At 44.4% G+C, this 13361-nt stretch overlaps 1 protein-coding gene across 2 annotated transcripts in view; it reads right to left on the minus strand.

The window, feature by feature from the left end:
* BMPER (BMP binding endothelial regulator) overlaps positions 1-13361 on the minus strand; it is a 260391-nt gene that overhangs the window by 199086 nt on the left and 47944 nt on the right. For both annotated transcript variants that reach the window (XM_064487450.1, XM_010988075.3), the window contains exon 3: positions 8302-8401. In XM_064487450.1, the coding sequence (XP_064343520.1) occupies positions 8302-8401 (100 nt within the window). The remainder of the gene's footprint in view (positions 1-8301; positions 8402-13361) is intronic.

Consider the following 13361-nt stretch of genomic DNA (forward strand, 5'->3'; position numbering starts at 1 on the left):
TAAATGTTTGAAATACATCTTATTCATTTATGATCCACTAATAACAAACATATATTCAGATAACAAGTACATTATTGTTCATGAAAGAACCCCAAATTAAAGGGTGAGTCTCCGTCCAAGTAAACACAGAAAAGCTGCCAAAACCATCTGTTTGACTCTTGATGATCTCATTTGTTTTCATCAAACAATATTGAGTTTTTCCAAATTAGATTAATCTTTTGCCCAGTTATTAAGCTGTTTGGATGAAAAATGTATGACAATTATTAGCATAAAATAATCTGAAAAGTACACTGAAACACTTGCTTGAGAAGAATCAGTTATAATTTACTTACTATTTTGTTTTAAAGAATAATCTGGCTTCAGAAAAGGTAAGAACAATTTGGTGAGCAGTGCCATCCCATAAATACCTGCCATGTGGCTCAGGAAATACTTGCTGAATCAGTGAATGAACGAATGGAACATATGAGCCATCTGACTGAAGCAAACAGGAACACAAGTGCCTACACACATCCACACACACACACACAAAACCTTCTTAAGAATCCCTTTGGAAATATGAGCTTTCCTATTTCTGTCCTCAGCTGATTTACTCTATCATTGAGTTTTCAATATCAACATCTTTTTTGGAGGAAAAGAAGTAGAAGTCGTATTAGGATTCTTCACATTTTCGTCTGACCCCTCTACCCTCCCCCAAACAATCAATAAACAAAAACTTACAAGCCCAGGAACTGGTATTTTCATAAGTTCCCTAGGTGATCTTGAGTGGCGGCCAATGCCTAAGAACTATTCCATGCCTTTGTGTGCATCATGACCTTCACCTGGGAGCCCTTCCCTAAACAGCACTCTTTGGATGTGGTGAGCTCCTTCTTGATCACGAAAATGAGCTGCCTCTTCTGGAAAGCCTTCCCCAGTGCACTCCTGAGCCCCTGGCCCACGAGCTGGCCCCCTTCCCTTTCCCTATGCACTTTGATATGCCTTTCCTGGAGAACCTCCCCGCCTGCCGCCTGTTTGGTATTTCCTTGTCCCCTCAGTAGAGTAAGCTCCTTGGCCATCCTCTGGTTGATCTTTGGGTCACGAACACCTTGGCAAATGAATGATTTAACTTCTCTAGTAGGCCTCCTGTTTTCTCACAGAAATTACCTTGCTGTTGTGAGGACTAAGCGGTGACCATAAACCAACTAACTCAGCACTGTGGGGAAACGCCTATGAAGGTAACAGGTGGGGATAAAGATTTTAAAATCAACCGGATGATTCACACCTCACTACCCACAGGGCTTCAACAATACGAAGTGGAAAGGCAAATGCCACAGCTTTCTCAAGGGATCAGAGCTCTTGGTAAATACAAGCAGGTTCCACTTTTCATCCCACCAGAAGGTGATCAGCATATAGAAGATCTTGTTTTCCTGTAGGAACCATGTCATCCGTGATGTGTGTTCCTGATAAGCAGCCTGGCCTCAAGCAAAGAACAGCCGTAAAGACCCATAGAGAATGAGCAAGGGCTTTACGGATGTAATAAAGGTAAACTTCTGTAATTATTTAAAGCATGAAATAAGGCTTCATATAATTATAAATAAACCATGGACAGTAATTACAGAAGTGGCCCAAATATACACTAATCACAGAAGTGGCCTATATATCTTGGTCAGTACATACAGAATAAAATAGATATAAACATAAAGTAATATAATATGGGAATTTTAAATGGCCCAAAGTTCTTAGGAGATTGTCTCTTAAGAGAATGAGCTGATAACATGCATTCTCTCCACATTTTCCCCATATTGGAAGCATCGAAAACAAAAAGTAATAACCACAGAGTCTTCAAATGCGTCAGATGTGGAGTACGTTTGATAATTAGGATGAGAGTGATGATGATGGTATTTCTCACTGAAAAAATCGCTCTTAGAAACAAGAATGGCTTCCCACTTTTTTCATCTAGTCTATATTCTAAATTGAGTTGATTCTATAACTTCAGTTCACCAGCACTGAGATTTTGCAAAAATATCATCATTCAAATCTTAATTTGTTGACAACTATCTGCACTCTCTATGTTCCACTGAAAAACATAAAAGTAATTGTTGACCCTTGGCTAGGTTCTTTAGAAGAAGTTTGATACCATTTCTCTCAAAACCACAGAAAGGGGGAGGAAAATATGGGAGAGATTCAGAACAGAAAAGAATTGGGATAGGAGCATGCATGTGGCAGTCTAAAAGAACTGGCTGCATGGGCAGCGTGTGGGCAACATGGCTATAGGGGCAAGTTTTTAAGGCAGAAGCAGCGGATTCGCCTAACTGTTGCTATGTGTAAAACCAACTCCCCTTCTAGTGTATCATCTTTTAGGAAGAAAGGCTTAAAAACTCTCAAGGCAATAGGAAAGGAGACTAGCTGTGCCTTTTTTAGAGGCCACTGATGACTGTCCATTACAATTTAACATGTGCACGCCTCGCCCCACTGTACTTTGATTTCTAGGTTTCTGTCTTTGAGCATCAGACACATGCGGGCACAATAAAAATGGCAAGCTGGTTCCTTGCAGCTTGGCATAGAACTGAGAATCTGAACGTCTATCAGTAGGGAGATGTGAAATAAATGATTGTACATCTATGCTGTGGAATCCATGCAACTAAAAAGCATGAACTGACATGGAAAAATGCCTAAGTCATATTATTATAGAGATATTTTTTAAAAGCAAATTGTGAAAGAATAAGTACTATTTCATTTATGTAAAAAATAAAACCACACATACAAAATTACATACTTATGTATATGTACATGTATAATGTAATAAACTGAAAAAGGTGTGGGAAGGATACAGTAAGTTGATAACAATTGTCTTTCTGAAAAGAGTTGGTTTTCGTAGCTCAGAAGAGACTTGATGCCCTTTTCTGTTTGCATTTTTAGAATGATAATGTATTAATGTAGCAGTTCAAAATTAAAGTTCAAATTAAAGATAATTATGCTAAGGAGGAAGGAGGAAGAAAGAGAAGTTGGAAAAGAAAAAAAAAAGTTTCAACAAATGACAGAAGGTTCTTTGCTAGTTCTTTCAGCTCAAATCCCACCCAGCTCCCTGCTGTTTACTGACCCGACTGAGTATGTAGGAAAGAGTTTTGATAGGCATTCACCCGCATCTCAACATTTGACTTATATCTTCCCGGTCATTATTTTACTCTTTCTTATACCATCATTCTAATGATACAAAAATTTCAAAATAGTAAGAAAGCAAAGGATCACAGCCTCACGGCTGTGAAGAACATAGGGATTTCTCACCCCAAAGATGCGCCGACTGGAGCAGATATCGAAAAGAGCCTCTCACAGAGGGGGTATAGCTCAGTGGTAGAGCATTTGACTGCAAAAAGAGCCTCTCACAGGTGTGCTCCTCCTTTCTTCATGAAGAAGGGCCCCCTTCTCTCTTCCTCTTTCTTTACCTGGTAGCAGTGGTTCTCAAGCCTCAGCCCCCAATGACAGTCTGGGTGGAGACCTGAGAATGTAGCCTCAGGGAGCCAGTGTAGCCGCTCCTGATACAGCAGGCCTGCAACCCTGACGTCTGTCCCCAGCTCTGTCATTTCTAGCTCTGTGGCCTCAGGCAAGTCACTAAACCTCTCAATGCCACCACTTCTTCATGAGTAAAAGGGGGTTGTGATAGGCCCTCCCTTGCTAGGGTGTGCAGATTCAGTGCCCGGCTCCGAGTAAGGACTACATTACGAGCCCCTGAAATCTTGACAAAGACGGCGAGGATCTCCGTTACTACTATTCCTGAGCAAGGCCCAAGAATCTGCATTTCCGCGGGTGATTCTTTGGGCCATTGCATTCTGAGAAACACTGTTTACACTCACGACTCCCTCAGGTAGGAGGAAGGACAAACAGAAACAATACTCAAGGGGAACTCAGAGCAACTAGCTTGGACTATTGCTTCAATCAGTTAGCATACCAGATGCCCCCTTCCCTTCCCCTTGTGCCTGCGGAGGTAGGAAAACTTCCAGAAGGGCTGTCTCTGCTGGGAAGCCTTGGCAGACCCATGTCCTGCCAAGCTGGGTACGTGCTGTGCTCACCTTTACAAGGTAAGCAGCTTTAAAAACAGCATAAGGTGGTACCTCTGACAGTGAATGCCTTCCAAAGTACAGCAGGATTAAGTCCATCAGCTCTCCTGTCACCACGCGTTAACTGATCCAAAAAACCAAGAGGCTCCATTTCTTTGCTAAGAAAAAAATCACTGCAGACTCTTCCTTGATCTGATTAAAAAGTTTGGACCCTGAAGCTGGTGGGCAGACAACAGGGCCGGGGTTCACCCCGCGTCTTTCAAGTCACTACCACCGAGTCCGGGCCCGCCCCGGAAGCCAAGAAGGGGGCGCGACGCGGAGGCGGGAAGCCAGGGCGGGAGGAATGCCGGGATCGCAGGCGGACCCCGCGTGGAGGGACCAGGTCCCCGCCTCCTCCGCCCGCAGGTGGCCAGCGGCCTCCGGGGCAGCGCGGAGTCCGAGAGCAGCGCGGGATGTGGATCCGGGGCACCGGGCACGGATGTCCCGGGCCCTCCCCCAGCCCCACAGGCGGCTGGCCGCCAGGCACGGGGCCTGGGGTCTGTAGGATCTGGGTGCAAGTCCCGGCTGGCCGGTTCAAACTTTGTTGTGACTTTGAACAGGTTGTTAAGTCAGTTCCTTATCTGCAAAATGGGCTTCATAAATAATATCTACCTCATGGTCAAATAGATGTACGCATTGACTGAAAAAAAAAAAATTAACCCTGGGATAATCTTGCCTAGACATCCTTCTGCTCTAAAATAAAATATGATCAACAAACTCCTCATTAATAGATTCCTCACTGAATCCCTCTGTATAAAGTCAAATCCCCCACTGTTGGCATGGCGCACGCTCCTTGGAAGAAGCCTCGGGAAGCACTGCTGCCGTCTCAGAATCTTTGCTCCACACTCAGGGTTTGTTGTTCCCCTGTGTGATCAGAGGGCAAGAGATGGGGGGAAGGAAAGGTTTACCCAGATTCCCTGGGAGGCCAAACCCAGAGCGGTTTCTGTTCTAACACCAAGATCTCCTCTCTTGGACCCTTGTTGGTGCTCTTTTTGGTCGTTATTTCTTTACTGCTGGTTACCTGTACTCACCCTTGCCCAGTGCTAAAATCCAGGGTACAACTAAACGCCCAGAAGCAGAGAAAGGACCCGATAAATGTTGGTATATTTCCACACAGAATCTGATGTACCCGTTAAGGACAATATTTCAAAATAAGTTGAGAAGATGTTATGCCCTGACTTTAAGTGGGAGAAAGTAAACCAGAAATAATACAGTACAAGTAATAAGATATCAACTAGTAAACATTTTTACATGGGAAAAAAAACAGGAAAAAAATACCTCAAATATTAACAATTCTTACTTCCGGGTGGTGGGGCTATTAGTAATTTATTTTCTGCCTTGCCACAATTTAGACTATTTTTCAAAGCATCTTCTATGAGCATATGTAACTCCTCTAATCAGAAAAACATAAATAAACTAGTAGCTAAGGGCCAATACAACTGTGTCCCTTAAAACCCAGGAGGCAAACACTGTATTACAGAGTAGAAACAGAAGAAAATGAAGGGGGCAACTTTAATACCCTCCTCCTGAGCCTGAAAAGTCAGGAGTTTCTCTCATGAAGTCACCTTCACGAAGCACTGGCTGGGGATTTTGACCTCTGCCAAAATGTCTTGACAGTACCTTCAGAAAGAGAACTCAGGACACCAAGATCACTGATCTATTCTTGCGTCCAGTTTAATTTGAAGAGACTTCTTAAGCTCAAAAATACTCAGGAAATGTATTTGTCACAAGTATCCCTTTCCCTTGGAAGACTAGGAAAATCGGAGGACAGAATGATGATAAAGAAAACAGCAGCACAAGAAGGAAAGAAGGTTACACACTACAGCAACGGAAAGTGCCCTCCTGTACTATAGATTACGGGAAATGGACCGTAAGCCTCAGGCATCCTGTGGCAGCCAACTCCAGGCCACCTTGCAAGATGAAGATGGCAAATCAGAAGTTAAAAAAGTATGAAATAAAAGAGGTTCTTTAAGGTGAAACAACAGTAACTTAGACACACATTGGCACAGTAACGTACTCTTAATTGTAATTACTTTATCTGACCATCTGCTTGGGAGATTCCTAAGAAATTACTATTTCAGATCTTGCATTGGTAGCCCTCAGAAATTACATGGGTAAAACATCTGACTCCCAATTCCGTAGAAAAGAGGTAAGAAGCCAGTGGTTGGTTTCTCCTGCTCCAAAAGGTTTCAGAAAACATGTTTTTACAATCAAGTCTGTCAAGTATTTCCAGAGGACCTATTATACTTGTATTAACTGAGAAATGTTTACATGCCAGGCACTGTGCTAAACACTCTGAGTGTATCTTCCTGTCTGATTCCCCCCAGCACAATTATTACTCTCGTTTAACAGACGAGGGAACCGGGGGAGAGACAGGTCCCACGTCTCCACCGGCTCAAGTGGAAATGTTGGGGCATTAGTGTTCCGGGGCTGCTGGAACGAGCGAGAACAAGCCTGGCGGCCTCAGACCACAGAAATTTATTCTCTCACAGTTGTGCAGGCTAGAAGTCCAAAAGCAAGGTGTTGGCAGGGCCTTGCTCCATCTGAAGGTTCTAGAAAAGAATTCTTCTTGGCCTTTTCCCAGGTCCTGGTAACCCCAGGCATTTCTTGGCTTGTGAAGCACAGCTCCAACCTCTGCCTCTCTGTCTTTTTTTTTTTTTTTTAATTAATTTATTTATTTACTTTCAGGCATTAACAAACGATTATTATAGTTTCCTGTAATAACCATAGTTACTCACAAACCATCATTAATCCTTAACAGGTGGATGGGTGGATTTTTTATAACAGTGTGTGTTGAAAAGTTCACAGGATCCTCATTAAGTGTAGAGGCTCGTGGATTGTCACTACAAAAGGTGCTTTTGTAGGTGTCCCTGGTGTCCGTAGGGCTCTTTTTGATGGCTCTCTTAGGCTTCCCCCTGGCCCCTCTAAAAGGTTATATTCTTCTGTGGGATAGAAATCACCTGTACTAGGTGAACATTTCCTTCAGGGGTTCCCGCTGAGCTGTGTGTCAAATCTCCTGGAAGCTTTTTAAAAGACAGGTGCTCAGCCTGCCTCCCCAGAGCAAGTGAATCCAAATTTGAGCAACAGAGCCCAGGTGTTTATACCTGCCCCTCCCTCCTGTTACAGCCACCTCCTCTGTGCATCTCTGTCTTCTCCCTATAAAGACACCAGTCATACTGGATTTGGAGCCACCCTAATCCAGTGTAACCTCATTTTAACTAATTACATCTCCAAACATCCCATTTCCAATTAAGGTCACAGTCTGAGGATCCTAGTGGCCGTGAACTTTCGGGGAACACTCTGCAACCCAGGATGCATCTTTGGGGCGATAAATCTCTTTACAACCCAGGACTATTGGATTCAGACTTGACTCAGTGTGATTCCAGAGCCCACATCCTGAACCACTGTGCTCATTTTGACCCCTGGGGGACCACACTCTATGAAGCACTGTTCACACATATGCTGACAGACACTAGGTGATGTCAGAGCACGACCTGGCTCCTGTCCTCGGGAGCTGATGATCTACTGAACACAAACGAGACAATGAAAGGGAAAAAGCATGTCACTGAAGTGTCTGTGCAAACTTCTGGATGCCATGGAAACTTAACGGGGAAAGTGATGAAGGAGGGCTGGGAGACCTGGAGCACAGGCAGCAACTGGACAGGTAGGGAGACACGACCTGGGCTAAGGCAGAGAGGCAAGAACAGCGTGGTCAAGGGAGACGTGCCGGAGAGCTCCGGGAGATGGGGTTGGAGCAAGAGTATTTTAGGGACACTTCAAAGACAGAGGGAGGAATTTATATTTAATTTGGAAGGAAAGAAAAAAATTTCATAGGGACCAAAATGATAAAAAATTGGTCTTAAAGACTCCTCTGGCAGAGGTGGGCAGGGCAAACGTAGAGACTGGAAAAACCATTTTGAAACTTCTTAACAAAACAGGCTGGCGTGTGTGTGTGCCACATGCAGCATCACGTCACATCTCCTCTGTGACATTCTAACAACTTACTTTAGAAAATAAGCCAGCGATGCAGATGCTCACCACACTTTCATCCCCCCACTAGGAGAAAGCTCCCTTACCACCAAGCCCCCAACCCCCAGCTTCCCTCCCAACACCCACTTGTTGCCCCCCAGCCAAGAGCTGAGTGAAGAGAAAGGTGAGAGAAAGAGAAATAGAAATGCCTGAAGGGCCTGAAGGAACAGCCAAAAGAGAAGGCGGCCAAGACATAAATCACCTTTGCACCGCTCGCAGCAGGCTCCCCTCTGCTTGATGGCCAGGGCACAGTCTCTGGACAGCACTGGACACTTCTCTCTCTTACAGGTCACTTCCTTGTTCTGGGCAGAAAGAGACAAAAGAAGATTGATAGCAACTTCAGACAGTCCCCAGAATCCTGGCACATGGCTGAGCTTTTCCTAGCCTCCCTCTTCCTGTCTTGCCTTCATCCTGGCAGGAAAACTCTGTGATAGCAAATGAGATTTTGCTCTTTGGGGAAGAGAAAAATCCATCCAGGAACAGATTGAGATTAGAGGCAGATGAGAAGGGATGAAAAGTCCCTTCTTTACAAGCCAATTTAACTGTGATAACCCAACTCCGAGAGAGAGAGAGGCTTTCTCCTGCTCTGCTCTAAGGTTTCTTTTTCGTACACACTATAGAAACGATAATATTTGTGTAAATCATATTTTGCCCATTGGGCTACCTGGACCAGGGCTGCATCGTGAGAACAAAAATATTTGCACACGGCTGTCCAACAATCCTTAATAGTTGAGTGCATTAAAATGCAGCAATCTAAAGTTCCAACTCAAATAATGACAAAGTTGAGTATTGAATCGGCTCAGTAAGAGAAAAAATAATATTCCCCATGCCAAGCAGAGACACGGTCGTCAGTGTTTTATAGCTGTGGGACAGCTGCGTTATATTAGCACTTATGCTAATGAAAGCGTGGTGACCATTTGCATCTTTGGTTTTATCCTGAAAGGTTAGCTGTAAAAATGACTTTGAGAAGATCCAAACATGATGTATATACCTGTTTGTAGAACAGGATGCACATGAACCAAAAATACCATGTCACAAAAGTTCAACAAGATTGGAACTGTGACAAGTGTCTCCTAAGTGCTAGCTGCTGTGGCTTTCATGTTTATTAAAATCCTATGATTTTATCATTAACTAAGTATATCACTAAGTATGATGACTAACTCCCATTTACAAACAGGAAAACAGCTGCTCAGAGAAAATGGACGACTTTTTCAAAATCATACAGCAGTGGCAGAGGTGGATTTCAAGTTGAGCTCACAAATGTGCACAATGCCCATTACCCTGAGTTAAGGCTGGTACGACCACATTCATGGCCTGATGTGGGGGCAGATGGGAGAGGAGCAACTGTCCAGCTCTCTTACCTCGAGATGATCTTCAAACCCTCCTGGAATATGTGCAGGAGAATCCTGACTCAGTCCTGACAATGACCTTGGGAAGGTTCACAAGTGGACCCAGTATGCTTCATTGTCATGAGAGTATGGAAGCTGGACCACTTCTGGTCCAGCACCAAGGAGGGGCGTGAGGAGTGTGAGTGTGAGTGAGTGAGTGTGAGTGTGTGTGTGTGTGTGTGTGTGTGTGTGTGTGTGTGTGTGTGTGTTGGGGGCTGGGAGTCCATGTCCAGCCCATACACCAAATTCAGCTTTAAAGCAGTTCTGGTTTGTTTTTGTTTTTATTAATGGAGGTACTGGAGATTGAACCCAGGACCTTGTGCGTGCTAAGCATGCACTCTACCGCTGAGCTACACCCACCCTCCTTAGCAGTTCTAAGATAAAACATGTCACCTTCTGTGCTGCCCTCCAATACCCTGGGAGTTCCAGACCCCCCAAGATGCTCCCAGGATTTCATTCTAAAATGTATCCAGATTATCATCTCCTCCCTTGTTGAACGATCAGAGCCTCTGAAAGTCCCAGAACCCCACTCCCTCACCAATTAACTCTCCCCCAGAGTGAGGTCCATGGAGCCCTGGACAGTTGGGCCTTGCCATCCCAACAGCTCCATTTCCACCTAGTCTTGTTGTCTCACAGCCCTGATGGCTTTGCAAGGCCACTGGCGCCTGGGAATAATAAGCCCTGACCAGTTCCCACTAGATGACACATATAGAAAAGGACCATCATTTCCAGTAAAGAACCCTGAGACCAATGTGATAAGCACACAGATGGGGCCATCCCAGGACCTGCATAGCTACCTAGAGAGAGGGCATCAGTGCTCAGCCACTGTAGCCCCTCCCACAGGGCTGGCGTGCAGACCTTTTGTTTCTCGTTGATTGGTTATCGGTGTATGATGGGAAGGTGTGGTTGGCCTGAGTAATCCAGTCTCCTTTTCTTCCCCCTCTTTGGTGTCTGTTATGTGGAAGAGGTCCTCATAGGGCTAACCTCACTGAGTCCTTAAAATCCTGTGAGACAGTAGTCCTCACCCTTATTTGAACATCAGAATCTGTATGCAGTTCTTAACAAAGCCCGGCACTGTCTCCTACACCCTGAAGATCAGATCTGATTTATCTAAGGACCAGGCAATCCATGAGCAGTCTGGGCCAAGAACCACTGCTGTGCAGGGAGTACTCTCCCTGCCAGAGAGGCCGAGATGGGCTCGGGAGCTGTCCACAGTCCCATAGTGAACAGCTCCTGCGATCTGAACCCAGGTATCCTGGCTCCGAGCCCCCCAAAGCTCCCTCCCCCACCCTCTCTTCTCCATAATGTTGGTAGCATCCTGACTCACTGTAAGTCATGGCTCTTTGATTTATTTTCACAGTTTTTCTTATATTACAAATGTAATACACAGTTATGGTCACAATTCAAATTTAAAAGGTCTATGTTAAAAAATTAATAGTGCTCTTTTACTACCACCAAAGTAATCAGGAACGATAATCAGGTGTATATGCTGCTTGGCATTATGAGCAGTGCTTTGCAAAGTGCAGTTCCTCCTTTGCTAAGGGCAAAACCTTAGTTTGACAGCTGCTGCCCCCACCCCAGGGCATCACCTTGGAGCATCTGTTACCTCGGCTTTATGCATTCATCAAGGCTGGCTGCAGCCTTAAGGGAAAGGCCGCCCCCAAGCGCATTTACTCTCTGAAAGGAAGAATCCTCAAACACAAGGAATTCAAAACTCTAAGGAGAGTCAGAGCAGGGTGTGAAGTTGAAATCTGAGGTCTAATAAGTAAGAAGACACACTCCCTCATGTACAGGAACTCTTTGCTAAACTAGAAACCTAGCAGCCAGTCAAACTCCATAGCAAGATCCCAAGATTCATAATAAATAGCTTGTAATTACTGTTCAGCACAAAAGTGATTTCAACCAGATGGTGCGTAGATTCACATCTGGAATTTTTTCTTGTGTACACACACACAAAGAACAAACCTAAATCTTAGCTACAGGTTTAGTGGAGTCTTCCCCCTTCTAATAACACATGGAGTTTTTTTATATTCTACCAAGGGTCATGTTGGTACAGAGCTGCCAATTCTGATCATTTCCCTGCTGTCTGATTGCGTGGATACCGAGCACATACTTAGAATCTCAGGCCCTCAGAGAAAGAAAGAAAGAAAAATTACAGAAAATCACTGATGAGAGGCTGATTCCTCCATCTTCTTAATTGAGTCCAGCAGCTACAGAGTAAATTCAAGCACAGGTTAATTAAGACCACTCGCTTTGTTTTCCCTGATTTTGCCGAGAGACAAAAACACTGGTCTTCAAGCTAGCAGCTCTGGTGAGAAGTGGCACACACAGAGCTGTGCCTTCACGAGTCCCTCTCCAGTGGCCGCCTCATCTCCTCGTGCACCAAGCGTCCCCTGCTCTCGCTCAAGGGCGTGGCTCATTTGGTTCACTTTGTTATTTGCTGATTCATACCTACTATGTGCTTTCTACACATCAGGCTCTGTGCTAAGGATTTTGTATGCGTTTCACAAAAAAATTCCACATCATCCCCCATTTTACAGGTGAGGAACCAAGGTTAGGAAATTTGCCCAGGTCATACAAGAGGCAGATTTGAAACACAAAGAGAGGTCTGTCTGACTCCAAAGGCACACATTTAAATGCTGCACTTTGCTACTTCCCAGGCATTCAGGATACAGACAAGAACAAAAGAGTGACACAGTTCCAAGGCCCCTGGGGAGATTGGTGCCTCCCAGGTGGTTCCACACATGTGAAATAAGCTCTAACAAGAGCAGAACAACTCCAAGGAGCTGTGTCATCCCCAGTTGTGGGGAGGTCTACAAACACCAGCTGTTCTCTGCTAACAAGGAAAATTGCACCATTTTTGAGTATTAACAGGTATCTGTGCCTTTCACACCTCTGACAGCTAGACTCACATCCCCAAATAACATTTCCCCAAGATTCCAGCTGGAGTTTGAGTCTCCCCCAATCTAAGCTGCTGAAATGGTGGCAAAAATGCACTGGAGGAAAGTCAGGACATGCAAAAACTCCAATCTAGCCAGTGCATAAGAGTAATAAACCTCATCATGTTTTTCATTCTCAGTCTGTGTCTCTCCGCGTTTATCACTTTCTAGGGTCAGCCACCCTGTGATTTACCTGTTGTCAAAGGCATCTGTTTGCATTATTGCCCTCTTCCCGAAAGACCAAATATATCAAAATTCAAAACATAGCCTCTGGAGGCGCATGAAATGAAGTGCCAACATGCAAAAATAAAAGGGGGGCATAGGGAGAGAAAAAGAAAAAAGCCTACATGGTTGGCAACAAAGCTCTATAAGGATGCGAGCCAAACCACAGCTCTGGACACAGCCAAGTTCAAACAGGATTCCAGCAACCGGCTTGCTATGTCTAACATCTGCCACTAGATGGCAGCACAGAGTTCCCCGGGCTTAGGAATTGTGGCCAAGAGACCTGCTAGTGCCTCCTGAGCACTTTTCAGTGTCTGGTTGGAAGGAAACGATGCTCGTTGTTGATGAGGGTGGAATATAGAGAAGACAGTAAGACCATAGTGAGATTTTCCTCTTTGCTCTCCTCAAAGAGAATTAAAAAAAAAAAATTGAGATGCTTTTGTTCTGTTTCAAGCCAATGTCTTGAAGATATTTTTTTCTAAGATTCTTCCACGACCAATCCTATTACAGAATATGGAAAGTATTACATGACCTTTCATTTGTATTTTAAAATAATAATAAAATGCAAAAATCTGGAGAGGAAAACACAGCAGCCGATGTGATGAGAGAGATGAGGGAGAAATGTCAGCTGGCAGACACTGTATTTCTAGACTATGAAACAGCAACACTAATCTCTTGAAATAAGAAAGAAAATGAAAATACCTGGTGCCCTG

The sequence above is a fragment of the Camelus dromedarius genome, chromosome 7, assembly GCF_036321535.1.
Source record: "Camelus dromedarius isolate mCamDro1 chromosome 7, mCamDro1.pat, whole genome shotgun sequence".
Lineage (NCBI taxonomy): Eukaryota > Metazoa > Chordata > Mammalia > Artiodactyla > Camelidae > Camelus > Camelus dromedarius.